This window comes from Sapajus apella, unplaced genomic scaffold (assembly GCF_009761245.1).
Source record: "Sapajus apella isolate SASKATOON/1434 unplaced genomic scaffold, GSC_monkey_1.0 scaffold37, whole genome shotgun sequence".
Classification (NCBI taxonomy): domain Eukaryota; kingdom Metazoa; phylum Chordata; class Mammalia; order Primates; family Cebidae; genus Sapajus; species Sapajus apella.
Genome location: NW_022436977.1, coordinates 1,214,433 through 1,234,599, shown reverse-complemented (window position 1 = coordinate 1,234,599; position 20,167 = coordinate 1,214,433). Strand labels below are relative to the sequence as shown.

The following is a 20,167-nucleotide window of genomic DNA, read 5'->3' as shown; positions in this document are numbered from 1 at the left end:
TTTGGGGAGAGTACCAACCCAGCAGCATAGATGTTATTCCTACATAACAAATTCATGAGAGTTTTTTGGCTCTATATTGAAAATGGAAGACTGGTGTGATTTGGTGGGTCTATTTGAAGGGCTTACAGAGGAAATCCTGAAAAATGCCCTTTTCACTTCCCCAATTAAACTTCTAAGTTGGACTGGATTAAGCATGTTTTTACCTGACCCTTAGAATTATGATAACATAAGTGGGCTGTGACAGTCTTTACCCTAAAATTTATGAAACCTGGAATAACTTAACAACATTATGAAACCAGGAACAATATAAGAGGAACAACAATTAAAATTTAGTTCTGGGGCATCTGGGAAGATAACCCTCAAGTTATATATACATCTGGTGAACTCAGTTGCCAATCTTAAATCTTATGCCAGAAACACTCCAATCAATTAACAAATATATACTGAGAGGCTATTGTGAGCAAGAACTCATATTAAGTTAAATGAAAGACAAGACCATTGTGGGCTCCCTGAGTTATGACTATAGCTGATTATTGCTATAGGCAGGGTATAATAAAACTTAAATAACACACAATGGCTCTCATATAATCCTAAATATTTTAGAAAGTGTAACTCAAATTCCTTCCGTAGTACCTTCAACAGGGGTACTTTAAATAGAAACCAATGGTATGATGGCTCATGCCTGTAATCCCAGCATTTTGGGAGGCTGACGCAGGAGGATTCCTTGAGCCCAGGAGTTCAAGACCAGCCTGGGCAACATGGCGAAACCCCACCTCTATTAAACAATACAGAAAATTAGCCAGGTGTAGTGGTACATGCCTGTAGTCCCACCTACGCAGGAGGCTGAGGCAGGAGAACCCCCTGAGCTTAGGAGATCAAGGCTGCAAGGAGCCGTGATCATGCCACTGCACTCCAGCCTGGGTGATGGGAATGAGACCCTGTCTCCAAAAAAAGAAAGAAAGAAAAAGAAAAAAAAAAGAAACCAAGCTTTAGTCATTCACTTAAAACCTGTCACAGTGAAAGGAGCATAAAGCAGAGGAAATTCTGAATATGTCAAATAGTGAAAATAGCTCTAAAGACTTCATCTGCTGAAAGACTTGTCCCTATAGATACAGCCCCACCCAGGATTGGTAACATTTGCTTAGCAAAACATTTTTCTGGAAACCAGTAAGATATTTGAGAAATTAGAGCTTTTAGGTAAAAATAAACATTTTTTAAAATTATAAACTTAATTTTTAAAAATTGCCAAAGATTATTACAATCATATGGATAGCTCTTGCAAATTAATGAGAACAATGGATAAAATGAGTGTTGTAATATTTCAGAATCGATATTTTAGTATGTCTTTAAAACAGATAAACCATCTCAATGTGGAAAGATATACTTTGCAAATTACCAACATTTCCTCCTTTCTTTTGGTATAAGTAAAGAAATGAAAAGAGAATGAACTACTGAAAAGCAAATCCTTCATACTATGTGTATTTGACAAGTGGAAAGCATCTGCAGGTTGGTCTGTGGGCATAGTCATAGCAACACAGATCCCCTGTCAAGTCAACTCCAGGAACCAGAGAGCACGGAGCTTTGTGGTTGACTATGTTTATTTACCTATATGGCAAGCAGAGAAGATAGATGGTTTGGTAAAAAGGGCAAACCAGACAAGAAAATTTGTATATTTTAGGGCTTCCAGTTAAGTTATATGCTTAGTAAGTGGAGAAAAAACATTTGACTTACCTGCACTGCCAAGCTGTTTATAAAATCTGTACTCTAAATGAAGCTGTGGAGCACGTGATTTTATTGGTTCCTGAAACCCACAAAGAAAAACTGATCAGATTTAAACAAATGGTATTTTTCCATTCTTAAATTTTTGGAGTAAACAAGGGCTACGATCACCTAGTGTTTTAGAGATAATATCCATATTATAAGAGCCTTTTCTAACCGCAATTTGTCTTACACAGTACAGCTAAGAGAAGATGAAGGTGAATTGCATACAACTCCTTCCATGGATAGTTAAATAAACTTTGCATGACAGCTTTCTTGCAATGAAATATTCCCCGATATGTATTCTCCCAGGAAACTTGATGCTAAACCTTTAAATTAAAAAAAAAATTCCAGCATGTATTTCCTGCTTGTTTTGTTCTGAATTTTGGGTGGTACATGGTTTTATTATTTTTAGAAAAATAATGTATGCTCAGAAGAAAATTCAAATATACAAAAATCAGAAAGAAAGTAAAAATAATCTGTCATCCTGCCACTCTAAAGAAAGACACTATTAACATTTTAGTGAATGTCTTTCCAAGTATGTGTGTGTGTGTGTGTGTGTGTGTGTGTGTGTGTGTGTGTGTGTATGCATTTATATGTATAATACAAACTAATGAACTTAATTTTATATAAATGAGATTATGATGTATTTGCTGTTCAGTAATGTGCTGTTGAATTCAACAATGTGATAACATCATCTCATGGCAGGAAATAAATGTGTATAATTTCCATTTTTTTTTTTTTTTTTAAAGATGGGGTCTCATGCACTACAGTTGAACCTCCCAAGCTCAAGTGAACCTCCTAACTTAGCCACCACCGCTCACAGCTAATTTTTATTTTTTTGCGGAGATAGGATCTTACTATGTTACCCAGGCTGGCCTCAAATTCCTGGGCTCAAGCAAACCACCCACTTCAGCCACTCAAAGTGCTGAGATTATAGGCATAAGTCTGGCCTACATAATTTTTAATGGTTGAAGTATCGCCCTGTATGTATATAAGTATTTATGTATGTATGTATACACACGCACCCCATAATTTTTGGACACATGAACTGTTTTCATTTTCCAATATTATGAACAATGCTTTTAGAAACATCCTTATGTATATTTCTTTTTAAACTATTGAGAATTAAAGATTGTAAATGCAATTAATGTAATTCAATCAATATGGTGTTCAAGTTTCCAAAAATGGCATTTTCTAAAAACGTCATAGATAAAGCAGCCAAACAACCACACTTTGTTCTATATCAATTGAGCAACCGGCTGGCTGATTATTCTAAACTGACAGTGTATTGGGCAACTGGCTAACAAGACAACCAAACATTACCCTAAACATATTATAATCTCTCTTTAAAAGCTCAACAGTAGCTGACATGGTGGCTCATGTCTGCAATCTCAGCATTTCAGAGGCTGAGGCAGGAGCTTGAGACCAGCCTGGGCAACACAGCAAAACCTCATCTTTACAAATAAATAAATAAAATAGGACAAGCATGGTGGCTTACACCTATAATCCCAGGACTTTGGGAGGTTGAGGCAGGAGAACTGCTTGAGCCCAGGAGTTCAAGACCAGCCTGGGCAACATAGGGAGACCCTATCTCTACAAAAAAACTAAAAAGTTAGCCTGGCATGGCAGCACGCTCCTGTAGTCCCAGCTACTCAGGAGGATGAGGTAGGAGGATTGCTTGAGTCCCAGAGATCAAGACCGCAGGGAGCTGTGATTGCACCACTGAACTCCAGCCTGGGCGACAGAGTGAGACCTCGTCTCAATCAATCAATCAATAAAATAAAGCTCAACATCTGCACACCCATTAGGATGGCTATTATCAAAAACAGAAAATAACAAGTATTGATGAGGATATAGAGAAACTGGAACCCTTGTGCATTGCTGATAAGAATGCAAAATGGTGCAACTGCTATGGAGAATGTATGGCAATTTTTCAAAAAATTAAACACAGAATTATTATGATTTACAATTCTACTTCTGGATATATACTCCAAAGAATTGAAAGCAGGAACTCAGATATATTTGTACATCCATGTTCATAGTATTGTTATTCACAACAACTAAAAGGTGGAAGCAACCTAAGTGTGCATCAATGAATAAATAAACGAAATTGGGTATATTCGTATATATGAAGTATTATTCAGGCTTAAAAAGGAAATTCTGACACATGCTACAACACAGACAAACCTTGAGGACATTATGCTAAGTGAAATAAGCCAGTTACAAAGGATGAATATATCATGAGTCCACTTAATATTAAGTACCTAGTGTAGTCAAATTCATGGAGACAGAAAGTAGAATGGTGGCTGCCAAGGGGTTGAGAGGAGGGGAGAATGAGGAATTAGTGTTTAACAGATAAAAAATTTCAGTTAGGGAAGAGAGATGGATGGTGATGATGGTTGTACATCAATGTAAATGTACTTAATGCCACTCAACTTTAAAAAATTGTTATAATGGTAAATTCCGGATATCATGATATCATCTGTTACTAGACAATATTATTTTCTCCTATTCCAATCCATGGGTTGCCTTTGAAAAATTCTGTTGACAGTGTACAAAAGTTTTAAATTTTGCTGAAGTCCAACTTAGTGAGTTTTTATTTTGTTGTCTGTGATTTTGGTGTTATATCCAAGAAATCACTGCCAAATCTAATGTCATGAAGCTTTTCCCATGGTGTATTCTGGTAAAAGTATTATAGTTTCAATCTTACATTTAGGTCTTTGATCCACTCTGAGTTAACTGTTGACTACAATGTAAAGTAAGAATCCAACTTCACTGTTATGTGAATATCCAGTTTTTCCAGCATCATTTGTTGAAAAGGCTGTCCTTTCTCCCACTGAGTGGTTATTTGTTTTATTTATTTTTTTTTTTTTGCGACAGTCTCGTTCCGTCTCCAGGCACCAGGCTGGAGTGCAGTGGCACGATCTCGGCTCACTGCAACCTCCGCCTCCCGGGTTCAAGCAATTCTCCTGCCTCAGCCTCCCGAATAGCTGGGACTATAGGCACACACCACCACGTCCAGCTAATTTTTGTATTTTTAGTAGATAAGGGGTTTCACTATGTTGGCCAGGGTGGTCTCGATCTCTTGAGCTCGTGATCTGCCTGCCTTGGCCTCCCAAAGTGCTGGGATATTTGTTGTATTTTTAAGACAGACTCCAAGGAAGAAGATTCCATAACTTCCCTCGATAATTCGTGCTGATATTTAACAAGTTTCATGGTTTGGAATGCTTTTATATTACACTCAAATCTCATTACTGAAACTTAAGCCTATTTTTTCTTAAGTTCTTAGCAAAAAAAAATTTTTTTAAGCTCCTCAATAATCTTGAATACTAGTAAGTGGCTCTCTTCAAATAACAAAATAATCCAATCATTTCCTAGATTTTCTTTTCTCGGGCAAGGTAATTTCAAATTCCTTTCACCTTTCCTCATTGGTTCCAGTTTTTAATTCTTTGATCATCTTTGAAGGTTCTTTCCTGAATCCACTTGAAGTTCTCTGCATTTTTCTTAAGACATAAAATCCATTAATCAAAGAAATCTCTGAAGCTGTCTAGTCTATCCCTCTGCTTCTAGGAAGATTTTATCTAAATCAATTCAGGCCAGACTGGAATGTTCCTATCTGTAGGAAATGCTATGAAGAAAGAACTCATATCCTTCGAGTATAAAATCAGCAATTATTAGAGTTGGACTTCAAGTATCTTAAGACTTTTAGTCAAAAGAAAAGTACAGAGGCTGGGCGTGCTGGCTCACACCTGTTATCCCAGCACTTTGGGAGGCCAAGGAGGGTGAATCATGAGGTCAGGAGATTGAGACCATCCTGGCTAAAATGGTGAAATCCTGTCTCTACTAAAAACACAAAAAACAAGCTGAGTGTGGTGGCACGCACCTGTAGTCCCAGCTACTCGGGAGGCTGAGACAGGAGAATTGCATGAACCCGGGAGGCAGAGGTTGCAGTGAGCCAAGATCGCACCACTGCACTCCAGCCTAGGCGACAGAGTGAGACTCCACCTCAAAAAAAACAAACAAACAAAAAAAAAAAACAGAGCAGAAGACTAATTATACTGTAGAGTCCCTTTCTTATTTATCTCTTCAGATAGAGAGGTATCATATCACTCTTGTGTCTCCATTTGGTTGCAGATCTTCCACTGAATCACCATCAAAGCAGCCAGGTATAGAATTTTTCCATTAGCAAAATCAGTAAGAATTCACAAGGGACCAAACAGAAACAGTGATGACAAATCAACATGGAACTAGAAGTTGATGAAAACACCAGAAAAGGGACTATTCTTTCTGGAGAAATCACTTTGGATTCTGACAAAGCACAGAGGCAATGAATTTTAAAAACCACAGATGCTTCCTCAAATATTATACTCTCAATCTTCATGCTGGAAACCCTAATAGAAAATATTCAATCTGATCTTGGGTAGCTAAGCTAGTAAATTAAAAATGCAAAACTCTATAGAGTTCAAGGGTTGAAAGGCATATATGTCACATATATTCAGACATGAGGGTCTTATTATTGAATGACACACTTGAGCCAACTCCTTACCACATGGCCATAGTCTGCTCAGCCAATTAGACTTCAAGGTGCTTTTCTGGAAGCACTATAAGTAGAAAATACTGCAAAGCTCAGTCTACAGATTGCAGAAGGCAGCAATATTAGTGGCATAGAGAGATTTTTTTTAAAAAACCCAATTGTTAGAAAACCTCTGTTAAAAAGAACCCTAGAAATGTGGGTGATGGATAAAAGAAGGGCTGATTACACTATTTTGTTTACTTTGTGTACTATTTTTTTAAGGCTCTTAGAAATCTAAGAAATAAGAGTTCACAATGAAGGTTCAAACAAAGTAGAATTGAAACAGCAACAGCAAAGCTTCCTTGTATTTCTGTACCAGATGTGAATTACATTTCCATAGAGGGCTGGACATTTGCCAGAAAATTTGCTGCAATAATTCTGGAAAACACATGCCTGCCTAAAATCCTAAACAAACAGCAACAGCTACCTTGTGGGACTGTGGTGCTTAAGGCAAATTTGCCATTACAATGAAAAGAGCTCAATTACTGCCTTTTATGTCCCTTTGGAGAACAGAAGCCCAACAGCAAGAGAGAAAGCCTATAGACAAAATTGTCAACCTCTAAAATACCTTTCGGACTTATTTGAAAGGGGGATGTGGTACTGAGTCACACTTCCTAGATTTTAAGAGTTCCATTTTTAGCTTTAAATAGTGTCTATACAAAGCAGAATAAAAGTTTTTAAAAAGAAAAGGGAAATGAAATGATCAATCATGTCAATGATATGTTATGTAAGGTTATCTATACAGGTCAATTGGTATAACCTAGCAGAAGAAATCAAGATAGAAAGAACTGTCCCTAACAGAAAGCCTAACAAATATGTAGTAATGCGGCAAATTTTTAAAGTGTTTTACGAGCTGCTTCATTCTCTTAGTAGTCACAAATAATCAAAGATTATTCTAACTTATCAGAATAATAAAACAGAAAAAGTAAAAATTAAAGCAGATCTACTAGAGAACACTTTTATAGAATAACCAAATTCTTATAAATAAAAAAATATGGTTAATCCTATTTTTTTGAGACAGGGTCTCACTCTGTCACCCAGGCTGAGCACAGAGGTGCAAGCAATCTCGGCTTACTACAGTCTCGACTTCCTGGGCTCAAGTGATTCTCCCATGTCAGCCTCCAAAGTAGCTGGGACTACAGGTGTGTGCCAGCATACTTGACTAATTTTTTGCATTTTTTGTAGAGACAAGGTTTTGCCTAGTTGCCCAGGCTGGTCTTGAACTTCTGGGCTCAAGTGATCTGCCCACCTTGGCTTCCTAAAGTGCTTCGATTATAGGCATAAGCAACTGCGCCTGGCAGTTAATCCTTTAATATTCAATCTAAAAGGATATTTGACCTGCATTGTTATATGTATTACCTCTCTTCCTGCTCCCATCTATCCAACAAGAGTCCCAAGTCAAAAAACAAAAAGAAAATACTTGGTTTCCTAGAAGTTATCTGCTGCTCTAAGCCCTGCTCCCTGTCTGTCCACCCCTTTGTAGGGAAACAAATCTGGTAACTGTCAGTTCCTCACAAGACAACCCTAAGTCCTCCACAAGCAAGCTGGATGAGAACGACCAATCACAGAACAAGTGTGGATGTGGTAAGTGCAATTCATTAGAAAAGAACAACACTGCCAGGTGGTGGCTCACACCTGTAATCCCAGCACTTTTTGGGAGGCTGTGCTGGGTGGATCACCTGAGCTGAGGAGTCCGAGACCAGCTGGGCAACCTGAGGAAACCCCATCGCTACAAAAAACACAAAAATTAGCTGGTGTAGTGGTGCACACCTGTAGTCCCAGCTACTTAGGAGGCAGGCTGAGATGGGAGAATCAGTTGAGCCCAGGAGCCAGAGATTGCAGTGAGCCAAGATCACACCACTGCACTCCAGCCTGGGCAACAGTGTGAGACCCTGTCTTCCAAAAAAAGAAAAAAGAAAAAAAAAAAAAAAGAAAAGTATAGCACATATTTCCTTCAATTTCCTCCAACCATTAACTCCTCTGGCTTCCAATTAATAAAACCCAAAGTTACTGTAAATCCTGGGACACTTACTAGGAGAACAAACAGAGTTTCAGTGAAACTACTCATATGAAACATTTCACATGAAAAAATAGTTTTGTTAACAACCTTAAATATAAGATAAAGAGTTCTGTCTTCTAAAATTATTAGTCCCCAAAAATAAGAAAATTATTACTTCTCTTTTTAATAGGATATCATTTTCAATGACTAGTTTAATTATTCATAAAGTTAGTATCAACATATCATTTAACTTCTTTGCTTCTAATGTGACCATATGGTATGTTTTTCGTGCTTGACAGATTTGTAAGGCCATGATTAGATAATCAGACATGATTTTCTTCTAAGTACAAAAAAATCAGTCAAGTTAGAGGGAAAAAAATTTTTTTGAATGATTTTATCTTTTTAATTATGATACCTACGTTAAAGATATGGTTTATAGAATTACTAGTTCTCCCAGCTTTTTTTAATCAACTAATTTTTGAGTCACCATTGCTAACATCATAGTTAGCATCATTTAACTATATAGTGTTATCTAGTATAGAGTGATTCACCACTGTAACACTATAATTGAAGAAAAATTACTGTGAGATCATATGCAAAAAAAACCCCAAACCATTAGTATTTTTGTGAATGAATGCTTAAAATTATTTCCTATAAAAATATATAAGCAATGAGAGCACCAAAACATTAATTACAACAAACAGATTCTACTCACCAGTTTAATTGCTACATATTCATTGGTGTAGAGATTTTTACCTAAGGGGAAAGCAGATGTATATGTTTTAGTGACATTTATTCTGGGAAATGCAAAGCAAAATATTATCTCATAGGGTCATGAGAAAGGTTATAGTCCCAATGCTGTTCATATAAATGAAACTTAATTTATAAGTGAAAGCTACACAGATAATGGGATCCAGCATCACTAGAACAGCTTAAAATTCAGAAATTTAAACCACACATGAGAATTTTCTTAAAAGAGAAAACAAATCATTCTCTCCTACACACACACACACACACACACACACACACACACACACACTTGTTATTTAATATTTCCCAACTATTAAGCCATAAAGCAATTCAAGAAGAAATCTCAGAATTTCAAAGAGATTTTCACTCTTGGCACAGTAAACACAAACTTTCATCCTTCACACTAACTGGCAAATAGAATTCTATATATTTGGTAATGGTATTTAGCATCAACTTTAGACGGCATAAAGGATAGTGTGAATAAAACCAATTATTGCCCAAACCTCCTTTTGGAGAATTCATCTACTGCTTGTAAGCAGATGATTCTCAAAGCTGTTTTGACTGTTTACCAGAACATTAGCTTTATATCTTTAACTATTTACAGAAACAGATCTTCAGCCAGACAATACTTAGACATCTCAAAGCCCTTCCTGCAGTATAACAGTTTTCCCTTTAAACCTTCCTATTTCTACAAATGTAATCAATATTCCTAGGCATTTAGACTAAGAACTTGGAATGATGATGAGGACCAGCGCAACAACTATCACTTAGTGAACCTGTATATATGCTGGGCACTCAGTTCCTCTCACCTCCCTACCCTCACTGATCCTTGAAAGCCTTTACTTTAATTCCTTCTGAGTGTTTAGTACATATCATATAGTTTAGCCATTGCACTGAACTTCATATCTCTTCTTATACATTTGCCTTATCTTACACAGCGAGAGTATAGATATCTTGAGAATAGGGATTTTAAGTTTTCTTCAATACCCCATGGTGCTTAAGACCATGTTCAGCACATATAAAACACCCAAAACACTCAAAATCTCAACTGATTAAAAGCTATTGATACTGTATATACAGTATGATTATTTTAAAAATAATTTATCAGTAAATGTTATATTCCTAGAATACACAGCTGAATATATGTGCATGAAAAAGAATATAAAATAGTTTATTTTAGTATTTTCTGATTTGTATATAATCCATTGCTTTTATAAATAAAAAAACAAGCTGGGCGCGGTGGCTCACGTCTGCAATTCCAACACTTTGGGAGGCTGAGGTTGGTGGATCACTTGAGGTTAAGAGTTTGAGATCAGCCTGGCCAACATGGTGAAACCCTGTCTCTACTAAAAATACAAAAATTAGCTGGGCATGGTGGTGAACACTTGTAATCTCAGCTACCTGGGAGGCTAAGGCAGGAAAATCACTTGAACCCGGGAGGCCTAGGCTGCAATGAGCTGAGATCACACCACTGTAATCCAGCCTAGGTAACAGAGTGAGACTCTGTCTCATAAATATATAAACAAAAAAACACAAAAAGCTGCTTACAAGTTCTCATTTAACAAGCTCTAGACAACAGAAGGCCCTCTGCACTATAACTACATCATTAAATTTTTCATACTGCCATTGGATTGCTGAGTACCTTTACATGTCAAAGAGTACACTAATTTAGGAATAATTTTCGTCTGCAAATAAGATAAAAAGAAGACTAACAGGTTGGTTTTTTAGGTCAAACACCTAAGAAACCATAAGATAAACAACTTCTTTTTTAGGCACAAATAGAAAATAGCCATAACCCCCCTATATATAGTATTTGCATTAAGCTTCTAATATGCTTCTTATTCGTGTTCCCACCAAAACAATTTTAAAATATATTTCATGAAATTATAAAAAGGATAGTAATAAGAAAGGAATAGATGAAACTGTAACAAATAGCCAACTCCCATGCAGATTAATACTTTAATTTGGCCCAGGACTTCTTGCACACCAGATGTGATGCTGCACAAAGATTTTTCAGGACAGCTCTTCCTGAAATGAAATTAGCATTGTTACTGTGACTTAAAACTAATTTTAAGGCTAGGTGCAGCGGCTCATGTTGTAATCCCAGCACTCTGGGAGGCCAAAGTGGGAGGATTACCTGAGGTCAGGAGTTCGAGACCAGCCTGGCCAACATGGTGAAACCTCATCTCTACTAAAAATACAAAAATTAGTCGGGGGTGGTGGTAAGCACCTGTAATCCCAGCTACTTGGGAAGCTGAGGCAGGTGAATCACTTGAAACCTGGGAGGCAGAGGTTGCAGTGAGCCAAGATCATGCCATCGCATTCCAGCCTGGAAGACAAGAGCAAAACTCCATCTCCAAAAACAAACAAACCAAAAACAACTAATTTTTACACAGGAGTAACCCTAAGAACTAACATTTAGAAGAAAAAGGTCAGGTTATAAACATTTGAAATTATAAATATGTTTAATGGTCTTTCTGAATTATAAATGTGTTTAGGGGACTTTCTGAATTACTGACACCCCCTCTTCCCCAAGTTATAGTAATAAGAATTACTAGGAGGTAGGGGAAACACTGGCACCAAAATTTACCCCTTACTCATTCAGTGTACAGCATGCTTAAACTGTTAAAGAATTAATATATTGCAAACACATGCTTTAAAGTAACAGGTCTTCAATTCAATAGACACAACATTTAAGGCAAACTAAGGTGGTGATGTATGCGTCGCAGATGAATAAACCTAGATACCGATCTATGAACAGGAAGAGAAGGCAATTACTAATCACAGAGATTAATAGAGTCAGGTAAGTTTCAGAACAGAAAGTCTTTCCTTTCACCACAGCCACCTCAGCCATATCCCCCATAATCATAAAGTATGAGTGGAATTTTAACAGTTGAAGAGATAAGGACATCTCAGTTATAAGCAAACAAATAAAAATGAGAAGGTAGAAGGCATAGGCTGAAAATGGTGGATGGCCTCATCATGAGGATCAGGAAGGGGTGAGAGCAAGCAAGGGGTGGGTAAGGCAGCAAAAGAGTGTAGAAAAGTAAGGTTAAGTCTATATTAAGAAAGACATTAATATCACTTTTCCCCTTTCCTACTTCCTGTGTGATTGCAGAACATCAATGCTATCTTAAATTTTTAAATGAAAGGTTCTGTGACCTGATAAGATCTGTGATTTTACATAAGTATTGTGAGGTAGTACAAGATTAACTAGAAAAATAAGAACAGAGGTAGGGAAAAACATCTGAATATTTAATGTCCATCTACACAGTTACCAGACATCTAAGATGAGCAACCTCAGTTCTCACCCTTCATAGATTATATTCTAGCTCCTCACACAAGGTCTTATATGTGTTGGCTCAAAAGTTTGTCAAATAAATCACATGAAATGTGAGTGTTAAAACAGAAATACGAACAAGTCAGTAGAAGAGCTTGAATAAGGGAGGGTAATGAATTTGGGCACAAGCAGCACTTGAAGTGAGCCCTGAAGGATGAACAGAGGAGAGAATAAAAGGTATTTCCTATTTTTAAAAAATGCTAATTTGAACAATGATATGGAGAAATGACTAAAAAATGCACAGGATTTGATATACTGTGGGTAGACCCATATAATCGGAGCACACAGTGTGTGGGAAGAAATAGAAGGAAAGCCATACAGATCCACTAAGTTAAGGACACATTATGAATAATATTGAATGCCAGATCCCCACTCTGAGGTATGTATACCCGTGCGTACATGTGAGTGTGCCAAGTCGTTTGTGTGCTAAGCTACAGGACAAGTAAGATACACTTTTCTTGGATCCTCATTTTCATTTGAAGACTTGGATAAAATCTTTATATAAAAACAAACTTATGCCGGACGCAGTGGCTCACGCCTGTAATCCCAGCACTTTAGGAGGCCCAGGTGGGCGGATCACGAGGTCAGAAGTTCAAGACCAACCTGGCCAGCATAGTGAAACCCTGTCTCTACTGAAAAAATACAAAAATTACCCAGGCATGGTAGCACATGCTTGTAGTCCCAGCTACTAGGGAGGCTGAGGCAGGAGAATAGCTTGAACCCAGGAGGCAGAGATTGCAGTGAGCCGAGATCACCCCATTACACTCCAGCCTGGTGACAGAGTGAGACTCCGTCTCAAAAACAAACAAACAAACAAAATATAACAACTTACTATAGAAATGATGCATAGATTTCTTTTGAAGAAAAAAATGCAGGAGTGCAAACAAATCCTGAGCACTTAAGTATTTGTTTCTTCCACCTGAAGTCTTGAGGAGTCTCATTCAGTATGTAACCTTTTTCTTATTTTTCCTGTTTTTAGCTGGGCAGCCACTTTTCACAGTGCAGCTGACTTTCAACTAAGCTTTCCATTTTTAGCTCCTTCTCCATCCCACCTTTGTGAAATTCCTAGTGTCTCCAATTCCTAAGCCTATCTGGTATATTAACTGGCCTGCCCCTTTAGGCACTCAGCCTTCTCTGTGGTGCTAAGACAGTTACCACCTAACCATCTGTGTTTCAGTTTCCAAAATTTTGTTACATTTCTCAATCTGTTTTCACCTTCTCTTCCATTTTCTTTGGTTCCTTGTAGCTTTATGCCTTTGTGTTTTTTTTAAAAAGCCCTTTTCTAAATACACCTTCTAGTCTTAAGACTAAGCCAGCACCCTGTTTCATAAACTTCTACCTATAACTAGTTATACATATATCTTTTTATCTTCACTGGGCTATAAATTTCCAGAGGACAGAATATTTAATTCACTTTTTTATCGCTAGAAACACAGTATTTGACATTCAGTAGGTAAGAGATACATGCTAAAGTGAACAAATTGACTTGATAAACATAGAAAGGTCTTGTGAGAAAGTTCTTTGCTGATTAAAAAGAAAGGCTAGGCCGGGCGCGGTGGCTCAAGCCTGTAATCCCAGCACTTTGGGAGGCCGAGGCGGGTGGATCACAAGGTCAAGAGATCGAGACCATCCTGGTCAACATGGTGAAACCCCGTCTCTACTACAAATACAAAAATTCAGCTGGGCATGGTGGCGTGTGCCTGTAATCCCAGCTACTCAGGAGGCTGAGGCAGGAGAATTGCCTGAACCCAGGAGGCGGAGGTTGCGGTGAGCCGAGATCGCGCCATTGCACTCCAGCCTGGGTAACAAGAGCGAAACTCCGTCTCAAAAAAATAAAAATAAAAATAAAAATAAAAAGAAAGGCTAATTTAGAATAAGATGACAGATAGTCCTAAATGCAAATATAGGAGTTTTAACTTCATTCTTTAGCTTGCTGTGAATGAAGGGAAAAAGCAAATGGTGAAAGTTGTATTTTTAGAATATTAATCTGACAAATATATGACAACAAATTTTTAAAATCTGAAGAAATTGACAAATTCATGGAAACATATATACAACCTACCAAGATTGAGTCAGAAAAAATAGAAAACCTGAACAGAACAATCACAAGTAATAAGACAGAAGCAATGATGAAGACTCTCCTAACAAAGAAAATGCCCGGGACCTGATGGCTTCACTGTTGAATTCTATCCAACATTTAAAGAACAAATATAAATTCTTTTCAAACTATTCCAAAAAACCAAAAAGGAGGGAATGCTTGTAAACTTATTTTGAGTCCAGCATTACCCTGATACCAAAACCAGACCAGGATACAACAAAATAAAACTACAAGCCAATATCCCTAATGAACATAGAGGCACAAAACCACAGCAAAATACTAACAAACTAAATCCAACAACACACTAAAAGATGATTCACCATGATCAAGTAGGACATATCCCAGGATGTAAGGATGCTTGACCATATGCAAATTAATACACGTGATACATCCCATGAACAGAATGAAAGACAAAAACCATTATGATCATCTCAACAGACACAGAAAAGACATTTGATAAAATTCAACATCCCTTCATGATAAAAACTCTCAATAAATTAGTCATAAAAGGAACATACTTTAACATAATAAAGGCCATATATGACAAACCCACAGCTAACATCAGACTGAATGGAGAAAAATTAAAAGCTTTTCCTTAAGAGACTAGAATAAGACAAGGATGCCCACCTTCACCACTTGTTTGCAACATAGTACTCAAAGTCCTATCCGGAGGAATGAGGCAAAAGAAAGGGCATCCGAACAGGAAAAGAGGAAGTCAAACTGTTCCTGTTTAGAGATGACATAATCATTTATATAGAAAATCCCAAAGACTCCACCAAAAAACTATTAGAGCTAATAAATGAATTCAGTAAAGTTACAGCATACAAAAATAACACATAAAAATTAGTAGCATTTCTAATGCCAAAAACAAACCAATGGAAAAAGAAATTGAGAAGGTGATGATATAGTTTGACTGTGTCCCCACCCAAATCTCATCTTGAATCATAAGTCTCACATGCAGTGGGAGAGACCCAGAGGGAGGTAACTGAATCACGGGGTGGGTCTTTCCAGTGCTATTCTCATGACAGTGAATAACTCTCACGAGATCTGATGGTTTTATAAAGGGGAGTATGTATGAATTTGATCCTGACATTATGTTGTTAGCTGGTTATCATGTTGGCTTATTTGTGTGGTTGCTTTAGAATGTCACTAGTCTGAGTATTTAAGTGTGTTTTTGTATTAGCTGATAGCGGTCTTTCTATATTTATTGCTCCTTTCAAGATCTCTTGTAAGGCAGGTCTGGTGGTATTTTGGGATGGAGTCTTGCTCTGTCACCCAGGCTGGAGTACAGTGGCGCAATTACAGCTCACTGCAGTCTCAATCTCCTAGGCTCCAGCAATCTTAGCACGCACCATCACACCCAGATAATTTCTGTAGAGATAGGGTTTCACCATGTTGCCCAGGCTGGCTTCAAATTCCTGGGCTCAACAGATCTGTCACCTGAGCTTCCCACAGTGCTGAAATTATAGGTGTGAGCCACTGTGCCTGGCCTTAACTCTTGTTTATATCAATTAGCCTATTGTAAAATTAGTTTTTTTATACACGGTTTCACTTAAGGTCACAGTGTCCAAGAACCTATTGATGAAATGAAGTGAGGACTTACTGTACTGCATATTTCAAATTAGCTAGACAAGAGAAACTTGAAAGTTATCATCACAAAGGAACAATAAAGGTTTGAGGCTACGGACATGCCAACTACCTCTAATTTTATTATATAATGTACACATATATTGAAACATCACACTCTATTCCATAAGCATATACCATTATTGTGTCAATTATAAACAAAATAAAAAATATGAATCTGGCCCCAGTGTATAAAACAGAAGTAAAGGGAGTAACTAGAAAGAATATGAATAAGATGTTTCTATAACAGAACATTTAAAGTATAACTATTTCATAGAGCTGTTATAAAATATTACAAATATTTTGTAAGCTGTAATGTGCTAGATAAGTCTAATTTTTACTACTTCTATTATTATAGCAGAGATGAGGTAATAATTCCTGAGAGGACTAAAATATTAGGGTCTTCATGCAAGGTGTTTGTTTTCAAGATGGAGACTTACTCTGTCACCCAGGCTGGAGTGCAGCGACGCCATCTCCTCTCACTGCCACCTTTGCCTCCCAGGTTCAAGTGATTCTTCTGCCTAACCCTCCCGAGTAGCTGGGATTACAGGCACATGCCACCATGCCAGGCTAATTTTTTTTTTTTGTATTCTTAGTAGAGACAGGGTTTTACCATGTTGGCCAGGCTGGTCTTGAACTGCTGACCTCATGATCTGCCCGCCTTGGCCTCCCAAAGTGCTGGAGTTACAGGCGTGAGCCACCACACCCGGCCTTCATGCAAGATATTTTGAAGAAAAACCTAACGTTTGGATTACATGTAATGTGAGGGATAATGAAAGCAGAAGGGTCAAAATGAGGAGTGTTAATCTGGCTTCTTTGGGACACACTGGAAGAGGAATTGTCTTGGGCCACACATAAAACACATGAGCACTAACAGTAGCTGATGAGCTTAAAAAAAAAAAATCACATAATGTTTTAAGAAAGTTTGTAATTTTGTGTTGGGCTGCATTCGAAGCTGTCTTCGGCCACATGTGGCCCACAGGCCACAGGTTGGACAAGCTTGGTTTAAATGATTCTCTTAATTAGTGGAGAACAGAGTTAGGAGAGTAAACATCATCATTCCACTCTACCATGATGCATTCCTCCAAATTCTCACTAAACCTAAAGGTGATAGACAAATTATAAAATGCTTCTTAGCTTCTATTTTCACATGCATATAAAAGAATATAATTGCAGAAGTTTAATAAATGAGACAAGCCTAAGTAACACCGAACATAGTGGCTGATACATCAGAAAATACTAGCTTGCATTTACTTACTTTCTGGGTACCAAAGGAATCAAATACATGTCACCCTCTTATTATCCTGAGGCACTGGAAGTGACTTGATAATTCTCCTGAGCTAAGCATTGCTTCAAATGAATTCCTTTGCAAGGGCACAAATGCATCATTAAAATTTTATAGGTCAACACAAAATGCAGCCATTTTTCAAAAGTTTAGACTATCACTCAGTCACTATCCTAAATAATATACAGTAGTCAAAAATTTTGCCCTGGAAGAATTTAATTACAAAGATTGTGTTAAAATCATGTCCGTTTAAAATAAATAAGTGCTTCAGCTAAAAATATATAAAAATAAAAGCATACCAATAACTATGAGAAAGGCAGGCCATTTAATGGACAGAAAAGTACCATTGATGAGCTGGCACAATCCCAAGCACTCAAAGCTTTTAGTATCTGTTGCACAAAATCCACAATGCTTCCCAAGCTCACTTCCTGGCTATCAGTTCTTTTATTGTTAATGGAAAAGAAACTGCATTACACAGTAGTTTTTGGAGCTTTATATCTAAACTCAGCCTGTTCAAAGCAGCAGGCCTGGATGTGATGCTGTTTATACAACCCTCTGCATGAAGACTTCCTGTTTTTGTAAGTCACCTACAGAGACAACATTTACCGTAAGCTTCATCAGACACCGCATTATTTCAAAGAACCAGGAGTTCTCAGTTTCAGAGCCATACTGATAAAGAAACATACAGGCTGTTTAGTTAGAGCTCCAGCTGTCACATTTTCTTGCCCTCCAGTGAAAATAGTACATGTATAAATTACTACCTGAAACTTTATTAAAAATCCAGCCAAATGAACTTGATGCAATTAGTAGTTAAAACAAGTAAGTACTTTTACATTACTCAGATGATAACTATGTCTATTTAGGACAGGTTGGCCTATTGCCTCCTCCACCCAAAGAGCATCTCTTTTTTTTGGGAGACAGAGTCTTGCTCTGTTGCCCAGGCTGGAGTGCCCAGCCCAAAGAACATCTCTTTAAGTGAGGAGTATGATTAGGGATAAGAAGAGCAGTATGAGCATCTTTTTAATTGAGCAGCATGATTAGGGGTAAGAAGATAACAATGGCAATACAACTCTAAAGAAAAAAATCAGAGAGGCCAGGCATGGTGGCTCATGCCTGTAATCCCAGCACTTTGGGAGGCTGAGATGGGTGAATCACTTGAGGTCAGGAGTTTGAGACCAGCCTGGCTAACATGGTGAAACCTCGTCTCTACTAAAAATACAAAAATTAGCCAGGCATGACAGCATGCGTCTGTAATCCTAGCTACTCAGGAGGCTGAGGCAGGAGAATCGCTTCAACCCAGGAGGTGGAGGTTGCAGGGAGCCACGTTGCATCACTGCACTCCAGCCTGGGCAACAGAGCAAGACTCCATTAAAAAAAAAAAAAAAGAAGAAGAAAAGAAGAAGAAGGAGGAAGGAAGAGGAAGAAGAAGAAGGAAGAAGAAGAAAAGCAGAGAATTTTTTCACTTTTACTAACAGTATTGAAATATTAGTATATTATTAGCAGAAACATTCCCCAAATGATTAGCAGTTAATATCGAGAATAACTTTTTTCTTGTGTCAAGTTTTTTAAAGAGCTTACCTATCAATAACAATAAGAACTATAATAAAAGAAAATCTTATTAAAGCTTACTTAATGTCACTGGGATGGTATATATATAGCATGTTTATTAATAACAAAATAGACAATGCTCAAATGTTTTCTAAACTGTAGAACATGCTCCATTAGTGGAATATAAAGTAAATAAATATATTCAAAGACTTAGAGAATGTCTTCACCAAATTTTTTAAAGAAAAAATATATAAAATAAAAAGTATCAGAGTACATTATACTTAGTAAGGGTAAATATTATTTCATGAAACTTTTCAGATACACAGATATTAACCATGTATATATTAAATCATAATATTTATTTATTTATTTATTTATTTATTTATTTTTTTTTTGAGACGGAGTTTCGCTCTTGTTACCCAGGCTGGAGTGCAATGGCGCGATCTCGGCTCACCGCAACCTCCGCCTCCCGGGTTCAGGCAATTCTCCTGCCTCAGCCTCCTGAGTCGCTGGGATTACAGGCACACGCCACCATGCCCAGCTAATTTTTTGTATTTTTAGTAGAGACGGGGTTTCACCATGTTGACCAGGATGGTCTCGATCTCTTGACCTCGTGATCCACCCGCCTCGGCCTCCCACAGTGCTGGGATTACAGGCTTGAGCCACCGCGCCCGGCCCCATAATATTTATTTTTTAGTGTGAGTCATGATCAAAAAAGAATAAGAGCCATCAATAAAAACCTTTTAAAAACAGTTTCAATTATTTCATTTTGCAACGAAAAGCTTAGGTTAGTGGCTGGACTAGCTTCTACATAACTTTCTTAAGGTATTACACATGATATTCTGATTAACCTGCTAGTAAGAAACATAAGGGTACTTCTAACAACTGAAAGTCTAAAGTGAGGCTAGGTGGAGTGAGGTAAAAGGCAGCAAGGGCCAAAAGAAATGGAGAAGTTGAAAGTCATTTATAAATAGCATCAAAGCAGGACTCATACTCTGTTTTTGAGAAAGTGTCTATGTATTTTCAAGGGCCTGTGCTTTACAAAGCAAATGTGTAAAATGTACACATTATAGTGGTGGGCAGAAAAACTGGAATGAATCATTCTAGAAAGTATGTTTTTCTGCAGCAGAAAAATACTGAAGTATTTTTGTATTTTTAAAATTTTGATGCATAATTTCCAAGGCATA

General features: G+C 37.4%; 1 protein-coding gene across 6 annotated transcripts in view; it reads right to left on the bottom strand.

Moving 5' to 3' along the window:
- CSNK1G1 (casein kinase 1 gamma 1) overlaps positions 1 to 20,167 on the bottom strand; it is a 180,109-nt gene that overhangs the window by 85,400 nt on the left and 74,542 nt on the right. For all 6 annotated transcript variants that reach the window (XM_032297190.1, XM_032297187.1, XM_032297188.1 and 3 more), the window contains 2 exons: positions 9,049 to 9,089; positions 1,732 to 1,801 (listed from right to left, as the gene is read on the bottom strand). In XM_032297190.1, coding sequence (XP_032153081.1) covers positions 1,732 to 1,801; positions 9,049 to 9,089 — 111 coding nt within the window. The remainder of the gene's footprint in view (positions 1 to 1,731; positions 1,802 to 9,048; positions 9,090 to 20,167) is intronic.